This window comes from Ailuropoda melanoleuca, chromosome 8 (genome assembly GCF_002007445.2).
Source record: "Ailuropoda melanoleuca isolate Jingjing chromosome 8, ASM200744v2, whole genome shotgun sequence".
Classification (NCBI taxonomy): Eukaryota; Metazoa; Chordata; class Mammalia; order Carnivora; family Ursidae; genus Ailuropoda; species Ailuropoda melanoleuca.
This window is the reverse complement of record NC_048225.1, coordinates 20,101,613-20,119,806: the sequence shown is the minus strand read 5'-3', so window position 1 is coordinate 20,119,806 and position 18,194 is coordinate 20,101,613. Positions and strand designations below refer to the sequence as shown.

General features: G+C 46.9%; 1 protein-coding gene across 1 annotated transcript; it reads left to right on the top strand.

The window, feature by feature from the left end:
* The first annotated feature begins 1,430 nt into the window (after nucleotides 1-1,430).
* Nucleotides 1,431-15,311, top strand: HEPACAM (hepatic and glial cell adhesion molecule). Its single transcript, XM_002924002.4, has 8 exons — nucleotides 1,431-2,702; nucleotides 11,505-11,846; nucleotides 12,562-12,843; nucleotides 13,110-13,209; nucleotides 13,749-13,822; nucleotides 14,125-14,192; nucleotides 14,732-14,906; nucleotides 15,274-15,311. The coding sequence occupies exons 1-8, from the start codon at nucleotides 2,618-2,620 to the stop codon at nucleotides 15,309-15,311; spliced, it is 1,164 nt and encodes a 387-aa protein (XP_002924048.2). The 5' UTR covers nucleotides 1,431-2,617.
* The last annotated feature ends 2,883 nt before the right edge of the window (nucleotides 15,312-18,194 follow it).

Here is an 18,194-nt window from a genome sequence, read left to right as displayed (position 1 = left end):
TATTGTATGCAGTGGCTTAAGGAGTGCCCCCCCAATCAATTCTCATCCCTGCAATATTCAGCAACTGTTTGCTGAGAACCTACTATGTGCCCTGCCCTGTATTAGGCAGTAGGACTACAGAGACCAGTAAGACATAGTCCTTCGGTCAGAGTGCTCGCTGGTTTAAGAGTGAAAGACACAAAGGCCGATGACATAAGCTTCATCAGGTCTACTCATCTTAGAAAGACTTGAAGCAAGATCGCACGATCACTCGTTGGACACTCAGACACGCAAAGCAACCATGGTCCCTTGGGCCTTTGCCGCTGGCTGCTGTGACTTGCCACCTGAGTCCCCTTGCAGCCCCCGGGCGTCAGAGAAAAGCTAAATATTAATCCATCCTGATAAACTCATTCCGACCCACCGGTCTATTCCGACATTCTCTTGAGGAGGCTCAGTCACTGCTGGGACAGCTCACGCAGCCACTGCTCATTCAATTTGTTTAGTTTCCTCCCCCAACCCAGCTCCCCTCTGAGGAAAGTTGGGGTGAGTCCACGTGGTGTGGCTTAGGAGACCTGCTGACAAGCGGGGAGCTGGTGTCTGGGCACTATGTGGCATTTTCCCTGCTCCCTGCTGAGCTACATGTTGACCCCCCCTCCACAGCAGTTGGCGGCCCCCAGCTGTTGCCAGTTTCTTGTTTTCTCGGCACTTCTGAGTCCCCTCAAGAGAGCTCGTGGGCACTTTGGGACACTTGCATATTCTGCATGGGTGCAAGGAGCCAAAGGTCCACCCTTAGGGCAGGGGAAGGGTGGGTGCTGAGAAGTTAGATCCCACGTAGGTCTCCTGCTATCACAGTTTTCTTTCCATCGTCCTTCAGGCTAAAAAAGGCAGCCTGCAGACTTTCTCTATTTCCTGAACATCATATCCTCCTTTTACCCTTAGACAATAAGCGTCAAGGCCTAGCCCTCACAGACGAAAGAGGCCTTTTATCTATACTATACAGCAGAAGAACTGTGAGTCTGTCCACGGCTTGCTCCGGGATGGGTGGAAGTGATAGTTAAAGGAAATGAAAATATCCTTTGGGCCTTTACAAAGACTGGCTCATAAGCCTTTTTTCTTGCAACTGACTCTAAAATACTATTTTAGATGTCAGAAGCTGAATCTTGACTTTTTCTTTTTCATTGTATGTCTGCTGAAACCACACTGACTTTTACCAGAGGCAGAAGTCTAGGGAAAAGTCACAGACACAGAAGTGCAAAATGAAAAAACAAGCAAAAAAGAAGAATCTTGACGTATTTCAGAATATTTTTTGGAGTAACTCCATGAAGTTCAAAACCAATGCTTCTCTCCTCCACTCCCCATCCTTTGGCTCAGATGAGTTATGCAATAAGTCTTCAGTTCTAGAAACCTGGCCTACTCAGGCTTTCTCCAGTATATAAAGACTATTTGGAGAAGTAGCTAGGACATTTACAAGGCTAAGACCAGGCTTAGAGACAGCCAAGAAGGGAGCTGTAAACTTTGGTCTCATCAAGATATAAAGATTGCTACAGGAATGAAAGAGAAGAAGAGGCAGCTTTTTTTACGTTTAAAATGTTCTCTCTCTAACAAAGTGTTTCCAAGGCACTCCATTATACTAAATTGTCATCAATCCTCTCAACAATTCTACAAGGAAGCTACACACATCTACAAGGAAGATGTGAAACTGGGGGCTTAAGGAGATTGTAAGCCCAACCCAAGATTTCACGGTTAATAAGCATACATTCCACTGACAGTGCCCTTGAAAAGGTGTGGACACAGTAGTGAGGGATCAGGTGGAGCTAGGGTGTTTCTCCTCATCACATCCTTGAGACAAGAGGAGGTAAGTAGATTGTGAAGCTGCTATCAGAACCCCAGGATGCTGGCTGTTAGAGTATTACCTTCATCTGTGCTCTGACATGTTCTAGAAAATTGGCTGGATGCAGAGGAATGAACAGAGTGGTTCCTGGAAAGAGGTCCCCAGCATCTATGTGATTCTGTGATAGGAGAGAGAATCCCAAGCAGGACCAGGACAGGAAGGAAAATAATAGAATTCAAGCCATTTTCCAATCTTCTTCCTGGGGGCAGATCAGGGATTTTCCATCTTTTCAGCAGTTCTTGGAGTCTCTCTTTCCCCAGCTTTTTAAAAGCTCCTCTCCCTCCCTTTCCAGAGCTTATTGGAGGTCTGTCCCTGGCACGCGCCCTCCTTCGCAGGAACACAGCGTGAGGTGGAGACAGGATAGGTTGGGACACAAGATCCAGTTCAGTGTGTGTCCCAGCCCAGTCCCCTCACTGAGCCCCAGTCCTCATCTCCCCCTGGTAGTGGGGCTCAGCACAGAGAGGCAAAAGAACAGAGGGACCCATCCGATTAGAGCCCTCATTGAAGATTATATCCTAAGCAGATACCCCCTTCCGAACCGGGGATGTAAGTGTTCTGAAACTAGAAAATGCCAGGTCTGAAAGAGAGGAAAGAACAAGTCCAGCAATACACAAGGCTCTGTGTATTCAGAGGGAAGTTGGCAGGGTTGTGTTCGGGCAGAGAAACTCCGAGTGGTACAAAGGGACGTGCCCAGAGTGGAGAAATCATGCTAATTGTCTGCACCAGAGCTGGAGAACGCCACCCAAAATGAAGAGAGAAAGGGGAGCCCCATCCAGAGCCTTCAGTGCCCTGAGCCTCACTCCTTTTGTCTACCTTCTTCTGATCCAGACAGGTAGGAGACCAGAAGGGTAAGAGAGGGTCTGGAGAGGGGCCCCGCTACTTGCAAAAGGGAGGGAGGGGGAGTTGAAGGCCAGAATGTCTTTAAGGTGGGAGGAGGGGAGAGAGCTCAGCTGCCGTGGGAAGCATCTCAGTGAATTCAGGCATTAGTGTTGAATGTATTTCTTCATTCTCTGTGCCTCCCGCCCAGCCCCTGCACCCCTCCCCCAAAAGGCTGCATGACTTTGGAGCTCCCACGGCATTCAGTACATTAGATAGAGGGCAGTGAGCCATTTCTTATGGGATGTCTTGTTGGCGTGGGCCAGTCCAGCGTTCTTTCCAAAGGATCATGATGGGGCTTGGAGGGGTGGGGGAGATCTGGGTTTTGTGCCTCCCCAACCCCCACCCTGGCCGCTCTGAGTGTACAACAGCAAGGGAGATGAAATTAGCTTGGGAGATAAGGAGGCTTTTGGTTTTTCGAAATAACACCAACCTATCCATAACTCACCCCATGCCGCAGACACCTACCTTCTGTACTGCCCCCTACCAACTCCTTAGAGAATTGATCTCACTTTAAATAGATGTGTTTCTTTGTGTGTGTACGCCCAATGCCTGCGCGCGCGCGCGCGCGCGCGCACACACACACACACACACACACTACTCCGGAGAGCCTAGCAATTCACAATTTACTGGGGCACACAGATGCAGAGATCATTTTAATAAAATGCAGAAACTACGATGAGTCAGATATACAGAGGATGCCCAGGATCAGAGAGAGGTCACCTACCCCATCTGGAAAGCTGGTGCTAGCAGTGCCGGGTGGAGTGGGGGGGGACTAAGTTACTAGGTAGGTGTGGGAACGGGCATTAAAGTTGGGGAAATGGGCAAAGGTCAACACTGAACCGGCATCACGTGTTTGGGAGCAGCCCAGCCACTCGCTCTTACTGGAGAATAAAATGTGAATTCAGCAAGAGCCTTGGAAACCATACTAAGGAACCTGGGATGTAATCTGTAAACAGTGATGGCGGGAAGGGGAAATCGGATAGCTTTTCATCTGGGGACTGGCAGGGCCAGACTTGTGTTTCAGAGAGCTCGTTCTGCTGCAAGGCATTGGAGAAGAAACTGGAGGCAAACAAGATAGGAAAGGAAGCCTATATCCATCTGCTAAGGCCGATGTGACAACCACAGACTGGGTGGCTTAAACAACCGAAATGTCTAGTCACACGCTTCTGCAGGCTAAAAGATTGAGATCAAGATCATATTCTCTTTGGGGCACTAAGGAAGGATCTGTTCCAGACCTCTCTGCTAGCTTCAGTTTCCTAGGCTTGTGGTAACAGGGCTTCTCTCTTCACAGGACAGTCTCCCTGTGCTTGTGTCTGTGTCCAGAGTTCCACTTTCTTTCAGGACATGAGTCATAGCAGATTAGGGGCCCATCCTCCTCCAGTATGACCTCATCTTAGCTTATTACATCTGCAATAACCCCATTGCCAAATAAGATCACATTTGAGGTAGTGGGGGGTTAGGACTTCAACATATGAATTTGGAGGTGGGGGGCACAATTTAACCCATAACAAGACTATTGTGATAATTTAAGAGAGAAATAACATGAGCTGGAATTAGGATAAAAATAGGGGGAACGAGGCATGTGGAGATAATATTTTGGAGGGAAAGTCAGGACCTAGTGATTGATAGGAAGTGGGAGGATCCAGAGAGGGGGGTAGGATTTCTGTGTGAAACCCGAAATGACAACTGGGATAGGGTTGGGTATATGATAATGACTACTGTCCATACTGAGGTTGAAATGCCTCTGAGACATCTGTGGGAAAATGCAAAATAGCCTAAAACGGGGGTGGGGGCGGGGGGCAGGGAGGTCAGGGTTGAAGAGAGGTATGTGGGAGCTCTCAGCCTATAGGTGAAATCCAAAACAATGAGAATGGATAATATCACCAAGGAGGACAAAGTGGGCTGAACATGGAACATTGAGTAACCCCAAGATCTGTAGAGGGAGGTAGAGGGGAAAAAAAAGGCGCTTTGAGGAGGCCAAAAAGGACAGTGAGAGAGACAGAGGGGGAGCTAGAAGACTGTGGTGTCCAGAAAGTCAAGGGAGTTGGGAGTTTTTCGGACAATCAGCATCAAATGTGTCAAAGACGTCCAGTATATCAAGGGCCGATTATATCTCAACTATTATAATTATTATTATCATATTACAACTAAAAGAGTTTGTTGGATATGGCAAATCAGAGGTAACAATTAGCTTTAGTGGGAGTGGTCTCAGTGGAAATTACAAGGAGTGGAAGGAATCACGAGAGCTGAAGGTACGGAGGCCGTGAATCAGGAACACAAGGTGCACAGTGAAATATACAAATCAGAGCTGTCCCTAAATTCTTTCAGGTCATCGAATGCTAAGGGAAAAAATTATAGAAAATCTCGTCAGTCAGTGTGATCAGGCAAAAAAAAAAAAAGGTGACAAAGGATCTTCTGTGTGGGGAAAAGGTAACCCAATAAATACAGCAAAACATATAAATGGTGTTGATAGGATATTAGTTATGACCTATGATGGGTAAGAAGTGCAGGCTTGGGCCATTGTATTGCTGTGGACTCAAGAACAATAGAGAACTGAGATTCTACAAGGAATTTCTGCCATGCTCACTATATTAGTTAGGAAAATACCAGCTTCTGTGACAGGTAAGTTCCAAAATTTAAGTCCCCAGCACTAACCATGAAATAGTACAATGCAGTTCCAGACTGGGCCTAGGATGAAGAACTCTGTTCCTTGAAGTTTTCAGTGGCCAAATTGAAAAAGCTCTCTATCAGCTTTGACATGTGTTTCCACTAGTCACCTTGTCACCCTGAGGTTTTTCTCCCATTTCTTTCAGATAGAGAATTTAAAACAAAAAACAAAAAAACAGGAGAGAGTTTTTTTCCAAACTAGCCTGTAAGTGGTACCTATCACTTCCACTGGTTCTATTGGGCTAGAACTCGGTCACACAGCCATACCTAACTGCAAGGAAGGCTGGGAAATGTAGTTTTTAAGATTGGCACTTAAAGGGGGCAGGTAACACTCAGTCTTTAATGCTTTGTCCCTAACATGGACAAATGAGGCTTTCCTAAATTGATCACAGCCTAATTCATGAAACATTCAAACAAGGTTTTTCTAGAGGCTAAGACACTGACATGCAGACATAAACATGGCATGCCATAAATCTGGATAATCTGATTGGCAAAATTTTACTCTCTGGGATCCTAGAACATTCCATCCTCTAGGGATCCAATAGGAAGTAGTCCCTTACCTGGGTTCTACCCTTTTAGCCCCAAGATCGCCTCCACATTGTAGGTGCTATTTTTTTCTTCTAACAGAGAGTTATGCACAGAAATGCATTTAACATAAGGCTACAGTTTGAAGAACCTTTAAAAAGTGAACGAACCCATGGAATCAGCCTCATAGATGAAGAAAGAGAACAGTTTAGCACCTCAGAAGCCTGTGCATATTATTTCAGTTACTGTTGCCCTCCCTCAGGGTTACAGCGGTATCCTAACTTCTAATACAGATTAATTTTGTGTGTCCTTGAACTTTGTATACATGGAAACATATGCATGCATTCTTTTGTATCTGGCTTCTTTCATTGAACATCAAATCTGTAAGATTCATTCATGCTGTTGCTGAAATTGTAATTTGTTCGGTCTCAGTGCTGTATAGTATTCCATTGTATGAATATACGACAATTTATTTAGTCAACTTTGATAGACACTTTGGTTGTTTCTAGTGTGGGCCTTTTTCAATACAGTTGTTAAGATATTCTAGTACCTGTCTTTTGGTGAACATATGTACACATTTCTTTGGGGATATACCTAGGAATAGAACTGCTAAGTTCCATGTGTGTGTTTAGTTTTGGTAGATATAGTCAAACAATTTTCAAAAGTGATTGTGAAATCACAATCCACATTCCCACCAGCAGCTCCAGACACCCCACATCTTCACCAGCAATTGTGTCTTCTCTTTTTCATTTTAGTCATCCTAGTGAGTATGAGGTGGTATCAAATTATAGTTTAAAATTGCATTTCCATTATTATTATTAATGAAGTTGTATCTTTTTCATATTATTATTAGCCATTTGGATATCCTTCTTTGTGAAGTACCTCTTCTAAGTCTTTTGCCCAATTTTCTACTAAGTTTTTTGGATTTTTAAAAAATTATTGATTTGTAGGAGTTTGAGAAATATATTTTGGATACCAGCCCTTTGTAGGATATACGCCTTGCAAATATCTCTCACTCCGCAGCTTGCCTTTTCACTCTCTTAATGGTGTCTTTTGATGAACAGAAGCTCTTAATTTTATTGTGTCCAATGTATCACTTCCTTCTTTTATGGGTACCAATCTTGTGTCCTGTCTAAGAAATTTGTGTCTGCCCTCAAGCCATGGAGATATGTTTTCTTTTTTAAAAAAAATATTGTTTTACCTTTCACATTTAGATTCACAATCCATCTAAAATTGATATTTGTGTAAGGTGTGAGGTAAGGATCAAGATTAATTTCTTTCCTAGATGGCCGGGCACTATTTTTGCAAAAAGAATCCTTTCCCCAGAGCACTGAAGCATCACCTTTATCATAAGTCAAGTGATCATATATAAGTTTATTTTTGGACTCTCTATTCTATTCCACTGATCTGTTTGTCCATTCTTGTTCACTATCACAAAGTGAACCTCCTAGGATTTTGATTGCTATTGTATTAAATTTATAAGTCAGTTTAGGAGAATTGACAGCTTAACAATAGTACTTGTTCTGATCTAAAACAGGGTAAATCTCTGTGTGCCATCTTAATATCTATTAGCTAGACACATTACTGAACATCGACACTCTTTAAAGTACAAATAGAAAGTACAAAGACCCCTCTCTTCCCGGATCCCAAGGGTCTTCTTCACAATTTCTGTTTCCTGGCTTTCTCCTATGTTCCTGAGTGATTGACACTTAAAATGATTTCACACGCTTGTCGGCCCTTGGAGGCCTCAACAGGATACCAACATAAGAGGCCAACACAATAACCTCAACAAGTGGGCAATCAGGGTTGCACCTAGAGGACGGGTCAGAGGAGGAGGTTGTTCTCAGAGCATCGTTCACTAGGAAGAACATTAAGAACCAAAAGCAGAAAGTGAAATGTTTTCCTTTTAGAAAACCATGCTGTGTGCCACCCTTGGATTCTTGTATGCAGTTCTGGTCACTGCACCTGATAAAAGAAAGCATAAAATTGGAGAAAGGCCAGAGAAGGGTGTCTGTGATGGCCATAGGGACTTCCCTGTTGTGACAGATCCAAACAAGACAAAAACCCGTAAAGAATGCTATAACTGCAGCCCATGGTGTTAGTGAGTATGGATTAGGTGTATAAAGACCAAATCCTAGAATACCTGTTTGGCATCATCTCATTGACACTTATAAAAGGAACATTTCAGGAAAATACTGGTAAAAGGAAAACTCTGCCAAGCGTAAAGGAGCATAGAAAAATGAGTAGATGATGGTTCCCTTAAAGGGAAAGGCTATTAAGGGAACCCAAGGCTACTGGCATGTACATTCTCATATTTTAAGGCTTAATATTCCTTGGTTGTCACTGCTGGTCAAAATCCTCCTTGAGAAGGACCACCTACCAGTATGGCACAATTTAAATTGACAGGTAAATCTTGCTGTGATGTCAATTTCCTTTTGTTCAGCCTCCAGTAGGAACAGAGACTTCTACGTAATGATGCCTCAGAGACTCAAGGACCATGATTAAGTTAATCGCTTCTCAAGGTTGAATAGTCCTAGTCCTTTTTATTTCCACTGTGCATCGTAGCTGTGATAGCTATTTCCTCATTTCTGTGTCCTGCTTTGGCCCCTGTCCCAGTTCTCTGTGTCCCTTGAAAGTTGTGGAACCCTGAACTTAACACCAACTCCAATTTTGGCTAGAGTTTTTGGAAACGGTGTTTGCTCAGCAAAATACTCTCTTTGTCAGCTTCTCAGAAAGACTGCTCCATTTGTTTCTGAACATGTGTACATACATCCCTGTGACTCCTGGGCATACGGTGTTCCTGCACACGAGGAAGGTGCCCACCTAGAGGAGGGTGAAGCCTAGGGCAATCCATATGCTGTAGCTTTTCAATGTTTTTGTGCAGAAGAATCAACTTTAAACTAGCAGAAAGAACTGACCTGAGCTGGGAAGACATCACAAAAGGACCACAAGGACCTTGTACAGGATAGGAGAGACAGGACACAGGGGAAGCTCAAGGGAGGGCCAGAGAAGACCGAAGGGAGGGGGAATCCCTTCCACTTCTCCTTAGACCTGGGACTGTCACTTCCCAGCCTCCTGGAAGGAGGAAATGAGAACCCCCAAAGTTTGATGCAGGATGGTTCTGCATACACAACCTTTGTGAGAGCATACCCCACTGCTTCCGACTGGGTCCTGAATAGAGGTTCCCCAACCATTTGCTCATCACCACCATGGCCTTTAATGAAACTCAATGACTTTTCTCAGGGCCACCTCAAGTCACACATACCGAGGTCTATTTGACTCTGAAAGCTTGCTTTTCTAAATCAAGCCAAGCCTGGGACCTAGCAGTTGCTAGGCAGGAAATCCCATCTAAATAATCACAGAAACTGAGAGCTGGGAGAAATCTTAAGTATTATGTGATCAAATGGATTTCAGGCTGATACACAGAGCCAGAGGGATTCCTAGTAGCACCCCAAGTTATTGTGGAGGACAGGAGCCTGGTCCCCACTACCTCTTCTACCAAATCTGTGAGCCAGAACTAGCTTTTGTTTTCATTTTTATACATGGTTTTATGGGAACAACAATATCTTTAATAAAAAATATTTGAAAATATTTGATTTTGTCCATTCTACCTCCCCCAAATCAAGACTTCTCTTGATACAAGCATAGGGGTCACTGGGTAACTCAGTCAGTTAAGCAACTGACTCTTGGTTTCAGCTCAGGTCATGAGATTGAGCCCCACGTTGGGCTCCATGCTCAAGGTGAAGTCTGCTTGAGATTCTCTCCCTCTGCCCCTCCCCTGCTCTCTCATGTGCTCTCTCTCTCAAATAAATAAATCTTTAAAAAATAACAAGCATACCATAGTCATACATATGACAGCTTTAATTATTCAAATAGTCTCTTCCACTCTCAAGGTTTTATGATTCTAACATACCTGGCAGGTAATGGATCATAGAATGTCAGACTTGAGAAGACCCCTTGTGATCATCTGGCCCCACAACCTCATTATACAGAGGAGGAAACTGAGGCACAGAGAGGTGAAAGAATAGCAATTGGCCTTTCCTTAACCCCTTCCGAAGGTGATGAGCTCACTCCTTAACAAAGAACTTGTTCCAAAAATGGACTGAATAGGTTTATTACATTTGCTTTGATCTCCAAAACTCACCTTTTAGTTTAATTCCCTCCTGGTTTGGTCTGGGTCCTCAGAGCACAAGGAGAATAATAAGGAAGGGAAAGGTACAACTTAACATCCCCAAATTTAAACAATGGTAGCAGAGTGGGAGAGTGGGAAAAAGAGAGAGGGAACTTCAGAGGCAGTGACCATCAGAGAGAGCAGCTGGGGGTGCGGAGGGACTGAAAAACTGAACTGTAAGTGTCTGTTTAGCTAAACTCAGCCCTGCTCCCAACTGACGTCTTCTCCAGAAGACCCTCCTTTGTTTGGGTGGGCGTATTGCTCTACAAGGCCATGTAACACCAATGAATGGCATCCGTTCAGGCCCCAAAGCCCCCTAAGAGATCTCTGAAATATAAGATACATCTCTAAATGGGGCAACCATTGGACACGATGGTAAAATCCCAGAATGGCAGGGCTGGAACAAATGGAAGTAACATCAAGTTTGCCACTTCTTTTACCTACCTGAGTCCCAAATAGATAAGTGACTTTTCCTAGGTCCTAAGTCAACAATAAGGGCTCAAGTCTCTGATGCTCACTCTTGTGTTCTCTCCACTACACAACAATTACTGATGCTCTTGTTACTGCTTGTATCCTGATTTTCTAAATAAGAATGAGGCCTAGAACCGTGGCTTGCCCAGGTCCACAAAGCCTGTAGGTGGTGGAGCCCAATCTTACAAGGCCTTCTAATTCCAAACTCTTTGTTCTGTCCATCCCAAATCCCTCTTCTATCAGGGTTGCGTGTTGGGCTGGAGCTTGGGTGTATTTCCAAAACCAACTACTCAGCTGCAGAACTGTTCAGCCCCAGGCAAGGCCTGATAAAGTGTTCCATGCAGCCGGGGCAAGGAGAGAGAGACTGTTGGTATGAATGAAGAACCATCTAGTTGTCTTCAGAGGCCCCTAAGCTTCCCTTTATTGGCACTACCTTGTGACACCCTCCCTTCTTTCTGAATCTCTATTCCCGAGCTTCTCCATTCCCTACTTTCCCAATTCCCGATCAAGAAGCAAATCTGACAAATTCACCCTGAGGTCTATGTTTGTCTCTTTTGCTCAATGATATATCTCAAGGACATAGAACATTACTTGGCACATGGGAAGTACTCAATAAATGTTTCTGTGAATGGAGCACATAGTGTGTAGGTTAGCTGGAGGTCTTCCTCAAGAGGAAGACAATGGAGAAAACCACCGGAGGCAGAGGGCCAGCCAGAAGAAGGACTGAGGACAATGGGATGGGTGTGAGGGGTGACAGAGGATCAAAGGGGCCCAGAGCAATTGTGGGAGACGGCATCAGAGTGTAAGAAGGAAGGACTGACAGGGAGTGAAGAGCCCAGAGGGTGAGGGATGAAGACATCTGAGGACGTAGGGAGCCTAAGGGCCTGACGTTGCCCTCTCCCCATGGATCTCTGTCCACAGAGCCCCTGGAGGGAGTGAACATCACCAGCCCGGTGCGCCTGATCCATGGCACGGTGGGGAAGTCAGCCCTGCTTTCCGTGCAGTACAGTAGCACCAGCAGTGACAAGCCCGTGGTGAAGTGGCAGCTGAAGCGGGACAAGCCAGTGACGGTGGTACAGTCCATCGGCACAGAGGTCATTGGCACCCTACGGCCTGACTACCGAGATCGCATCCGCCTCTTCGAAAATGGCTCCCTGCTTCTCAGTGACCTGCAGCTGGCCGACGAGGGCACCTATGAGGTTGAGATCTCCATCACGGATGACACGTTCACTGGGGAGAAGACCATCAACCTCACTGTAGACGGTAGGGTGCTCTGACAGCAAAGGAGGTGGGACTGGTGCCTGGGACTGGGGCAGGGTCTGCCCAGGACACTAGCCAGATCCCGGGAATACCAACATGGAAGCCACTTGGGATCTGGGAGGGAGACAATCGGGCATTAGAAGTTGAAAGACAGGACACACCTGACGCGTATAGAGTGCTTACTATGTGCCAGAAACCATTCTAAGTGTTTTGCATATCTTGACTGACTTAATGCTTATAATAATATAGGCATAGTTTATACAATGATCCCCATTTTGTAGCTGCAGAAACTGAGGCGCAAAGAGGTTGACTAACTTGCCCAAGGTCACACAGCTAGTATGTGATAGAACCAATATTCGAACCCAGACATTTGGAACCTAGGTTTAGCCCAACTGAAATGTGTTTCAGCCTGGGCCAGTTTAAGATAGCTTGAAAAGACATTTGAGAAGAAGGAAGGGAAGGTCTGTGAGGGCAGGGACCATGCTGTCTTATTCAGCATTGTACCATCTGTTCTTAGTAGGTGCTCAACAAAAAATTGGTAAAGGAAGGAATGAATGAATGAATGAGAGGATGATGGGGAAAGGTTGGACTGATGATCCCTAAAGGGCTTCTCAGGTCACAAATCAAGTTGCGACGTGTTGGGAGGCAGAGAGTTATGAAGGGGAGGGGAGACGCTGTTGGCCCCTGGCTCACAGGCTCCCCCACCTCCGGGGCTCAGTGCCCATTTCCAGGCCACAGGTGCTGGTGGCTTCCACCACTGTGCTGGAACTCAGCGAGGCCTTCACCTTGAACTGCTCGCATGAGAACGGCACCAAGCCCAGCTACACCTGGCTGAAGGACGGCAAACCCCTCCTCAATGACTCGAGAATGCTCCTGTCCCCTGACCACAAGGTACTCACCATCACGCGCGTGCTCATGGAGGACGATGACCTGTACAGCTGTGTGGTGGAGAACCCCATCAGCCAGGGCCGCAGCCTGCCCATCAAGATCACCGTGTACAGTGAGTCTCCCTGTGTGCTCGCCCTCGGGACTCCAAATCCCGCGAGGCAGGTGCTGTGAGGGACTAAGGACATCCCAGACAGAGTGCCCCTAGATGGGGGAGAGAGAGAGGCAGGGACAGGAGGGAAGTGGGCTCAGCAATCTCGGCCACTAGCCAGCCATGCTGTGTGGGGCTCCTCTTCTCTTCCTTCTGCGGCAGGAGCTCTCCCCACCATACCTGTTCCCCCTCTGAAGTCCTCCCACCTCTCTGCCCCTCTCTCTCCCTAGGAAGAAGCTCCCTCTACATCATCTTGTCCACAGGAGGCATCTTCCTCCTTGTGACTTTGGTGACAGTCTGTGCCTGCTGGAAACCCTCCAAAAAGTCTGGGTAACTCTCAAATTCCCCACCCTGAGCACCCTAAACCTTCAATCCATCCCCCCTCCCAAGCTCTATTCTTCTCTTAGTCCCTTAGATGCCTATCCCCCCAGGGCCCCGCACCTCTTCCCAGGAGATCATCTTAGCCTTGTATGTGTTGCGTATGAACTATATTCTGTGTTCACAATCCCCAACAGCACCAGTGCTGAAACAATGGTTTCGCTTAGGGCACATTTTGTGAGCCAGGCACAGTGGTTGTGGTTAATGAACTGCCTTTCAAGTATGATTATCTGCAGTTTACAGATAATAGCACTGAGACTCAGACGGGCTCAGTGACTTGCCCACGATGCCAGCCACAAACTCAGGATGCAAACCTAGATGTGACTCATTCCAAAGCTCACGGACTATTGCCGCGCCCACGGCACCCAGCCTGTCCTCCTGTTCCAAGGCCTCTTGTACTGCCACCAGATTCCTCTTGTGACCCTGCCCCCTAGCCCTTCTCCTGCTCACACTCAACAGCTCTGTTTAGAGGATGCTGGGTTGATTTGCAGGAAGAAGAGGAAGCTGGAGAAGCAAAGCTCCCTGGAATATATGGACCAGAATGATGACCGTCTGAAACCAGAAGGTGAGCTCCCAGCCACCCACTCACCCATCCCATCGTCACTCAGATCAGTGGGCTGCTGGGAAAAGGCAGAACTGGGCCACAAGGAAGCCAGCTCTGCAGGGCCCCTTCCTCCACCAAGTGCACGAAGACTGCAGAGCAGGGAGAGGTGCGGCCAAGGTAGGACCCCAGGGATTCTGGGTCCTTTGGTGGAGGTTGTGGCGGGGCCTTAACTGGCCACTTGGGCAGCAAAGAGTGTAGGTGCTGGCTGGTGGAAAAGGTTCTGTCCTGGGCCAGCCACCCCCGTTCTTCGCCCTGTGTGGCAGATACCCTCCCACGAGGCGGCGAGCAGGAGCGGAAGAACCCCATGGCACTGTATATCCTGAAAGACAAGGTGAGACTGTTTGTGCTGGTCGCGCCCACAAACACACGGTGAGCCCTGCCCCCTTCTGGTGCTCCATAGCCAGACCACGCTGATATCTCTATAGCACTCAGACGAGCCCTGAGAAATATTCGTGTCACCCGCACTTTAGGGCTTAGAAAAACAAGGCTGACAGAGGTGAAATGACTTGGCCAGGATCAAACAAGTAAATACACATTAAGCGGCCGATCTAGGCTTCAAACCCAGGTCTCTGGATACCAGCTCTGGTGATTTCCCCACTGTTCTACAACTAAGTCTGTCCCAGGCTGTCCAAGACAAGTGGGAAGAGGAGAATAAGGGGAAGAGCACGCAAGGTAATGCATTTATTCAGCATTTACCGAGCACCTATGACCTGCCAGGCACCATGCTAAGGGTCTGTCTGGCCAGAAAAACCAGACCTCTGTCTGCCGCCTTCCGCGAGGTGGGAGTGTGGAGGGAACTGTGCTCCTTCAGCTCGGTAGGCCCAGCGCCCCCCGACTGGGCGCTCACCCCGGCGGCGCGTGTCCTTGCAGGACTCCCCGGAACCCGAAGAGAACCCCGCCCCGGAGCCTCGGAGCGCCACTGAGCCCGGCCCGCCCGGCTACTCTGTGTCGCCGGGGGTACCCGGCCGCTCGCCGGGGCTGCCCATCCGCTCGGCCCGCCGCTACNTCGCGTTTGCTCTTGGTTCACCGGCTGTGTTCTCAGTGGGTATGGGTTGTGCCCTCTTAGGACCATATAGATTATTAAATTTCTGGCCCAATCCCCCAAGGGTCTTATGGAAACTAACATCAGTAACCTAACCCCCTGTGACTATCCTGTGCCCTTCCTAGGGAGCGCTGGGCTTCCACCCACCTTCCTTCCCTCCGCATGAACACCTGGTTCCCGGGACACTTTTTTTGACAAGCTCGGATTAGAGAGGCCACTTGCCCAAAAGGAACAACTGTCCTCCTGTAAAGGGAAGTCAGATGGCGGTTACTGGGTGTACAGAGGACTGTTTGAGCATCCGGGGACACACTGTGAAGGCAGTGCCTTGGAGCACCCTTCTCTGGGCACCTCGTACCTGGGTACCTACCAGGTGGCGAGGCAGAAGTCAAGTTCATTCCTTTGACCTAGCAAGGGCAAAGGATTCAAGCCTCCCGTGCTTGGCCTCCTCCCAAAGCCTCCCTCAGTGGTGTACCAAGCATTCTTTTCGTCTCTATTCCTATAGAGAAAGGAGTTTTCACTCCCCTGACCCAGAAAGCTAGATCAAGTGCAGAACTTTTTTTGAAACCCTCACACCAATGCCTTCTCCCTGGTTTCCTTACAAAACAAGCCTTTCAAACAATCATTATCCCTGGGAAAGGTCGTTGGGCTTCCTTCTGCTGTAAGAGAATAAGGCTCAAGTCTGCAGAGTAATGGTGGGGAAGGGGCGGAGGAGAATCATTGCTCCCCAGGATGGCAGGCAGACAGGATCCAACCCTTGGCCTCCCGCCTCCCACCTGTCCTGCTCCCAGATGCTCGGATCCCTGGAGACAGGACAAGGGCAGACTCCCTAATCACACAAACACAGAACACAGAGGTTGGGCCACTGCATCGCCAGACCATGCCCATGTCACCGCCTCTTGAACAGTTCGCAGGAGAGACAATAATCTACTGTGTGCGGAATGATGGCAATTAAAAAGCTGAAAGAGAAAGAAACCCTCTGTGTTCCAACCTCTCTTCCCTGATGCCTGTACGGGTCCTTGCATCCCTGGCCCCTCCCCAGCCTCCTAAGTTCCAGGCTGACTCTCCACCACCCCACAGAGAAACTCCCGTGTCCCCCACCAGTCCACACCAGGGCAGGTTTTGTTCCAGCCCCAAGGGCAACATTTCTAATTGACCCCCTTCACCCTTATCTCGACAGCATGCCCCTCCCAGCTCCCTGTCCCAATGCACTTCTCCAGCTCATTGAGCAGGTGTGCCTTTGCAGCGTCCCGTCCTTAGCCAGAACTGCTCCCCTAACTTTCCCAGGTGCCTCATGCAGAATGAGATCATGCCTGCAGGGGAAGTTGCTCAGGCAGGCGGAAGATACAGGACTTGGAGAAGGGGTACAGGCTACTCAGCCTTGGGAGGCAGGGTTGAAGTGAGGGGGAGATGAGAGCATGCTGTACCCCCTGCCCTGGTGCTGAATCCCTGTGGGGCCGGCTTCCCAGGCTCAAGCCAAATCTGCCTTAAATCGGGGGGGGGGGGTAAGTAAGGAAGTGGTTTTTGTTTTTGTTTTTGTTTTGTTTTGATCTTCATCTTTGTATTACCAGCATCTAGCAGAGTGCCTAGCACCTTCTGGATGCTCAATAAACTTTTGATGAAATGAAATGACAACTTTATTGCACTTAAGCAAGAGAACTAAACAAGCAGCTTAAAAATGCCAGTCATTTCCCTTTTCCCTTTTCTTCTCCTCTTCCTTCATCATCCTTCACCCTCTTTGCAAACCCCAAGTTGTCCACTCCAAAATCATCACTCACTCACCCATTCATTCACTCATTCATTCCAGTGCTCTTTCATTTATTCAACAAACGTGTTAATCTACCATGGACTAGGCCTTGTGTGAGACACTGGGGAAACAGTATAACTATGCCATGACCCCTACCCAGAAGACAGTCCCATGGAGGAAGACAGATGAGTAAGCAGGTTATTACAATACAGTGTGGAAAATGCCATGACAGAGTAGCTACAGCCCGTTCTCACAGCACGTAAGAGCACCATCTAACTTAGACTAGGGGTTGTCAACAAAAGTATCTTGGAGGAGAACAGGCCTGAATTTAGTCTTAGAGAGATTAGTTAATCAGGTGAAAAAAGAGGATGAAAGGGCACATATTCCACGTACAAAAGCTTGGAAGTATAAGGTGAGTCCAGACGCCATAGCACTCATAAAATGTGGATTACCCAGGAGCAAATATTTATTTGCACACTGTAATGGAAGACTAGACTTGGGCCAGTGGCAGAGTAGGGGAGCTGAGCCTGAGACTCCTGGATTAATTTGGAATCCCAGAAGCGAGTCCTACGCTCCCAAAATAAAAATGCAAATCTTCTCCAGAGAAAAGCATTTCCTAAAATTTTCAAAGATTAAGATCAGCCAAAGATGATCATGAAAGGCCATGAAACACAGAAGGAAACAAATCACCATGAGTGAGAGTCAGCAGATAGAAGAGGGTCTAAGGCCCTCAGATATTGAAATTATCAGATATAGAATGTAAAATAATAATGATATGTTTGAAGAGATGAAAGACAAAATCATAGAAATGAACAAGCAACAAGAGTCTGTCAAAAGTGACCAAAGTGGAATAGGAACAAGATAGAACTGTTGTAAATAAAAGTAGAACTTACTGAAATAATGATGTAAATGAGAAAATTAAACAGCACATTAAATAGAGCTGAAGAGAGTTCAATTGAAAGATGTATCTGAAGAAATGTTTCAGAGTAAGACACAGACCGACAAGAAGATGGGAAATATGAAAAAGAGAGTAAGGGATATGGCACGCAGAATGAGAAGATCTAACATGTATTTTGTCAAGAGCTCAAAGGAGAGTATAGATGGAGGTGAGACAGTATCTTAAGGGTAACGACTGAAGTTTTTGTAGAACTCATGATAAACGTAAATATACAGATATAGGAAGCTTATTAACATGGAAGATAAATTTAAAAATTTCCACACCTACACAAAATGTAGTAAAACCAGTGTATACCAAAGACAAAGAGAATGTATTGAAAGCATCCAGAGAGGGGCGCTGGGGTGGATCAGTCATTAAGCGTCTGCCTTCAGCTCAGGCCGTGATCCCAGCATCCTGGGCTCTCTGCTCAGTGGGAAGCCTGCTTCTCCCTCTCCCACTCCCCATGCTGGTGTTCCCTCTCTCACTGTGTCTCTCTCTGTCTAATAAATAAAATCTTTCAAAAAAATAAAAAATAAAAGCATCCAGAGAGAGAAAGATGAATCTTGCATGTTCAGACAACAATAATAGAAATCATTAGAAAGTAGAGTAG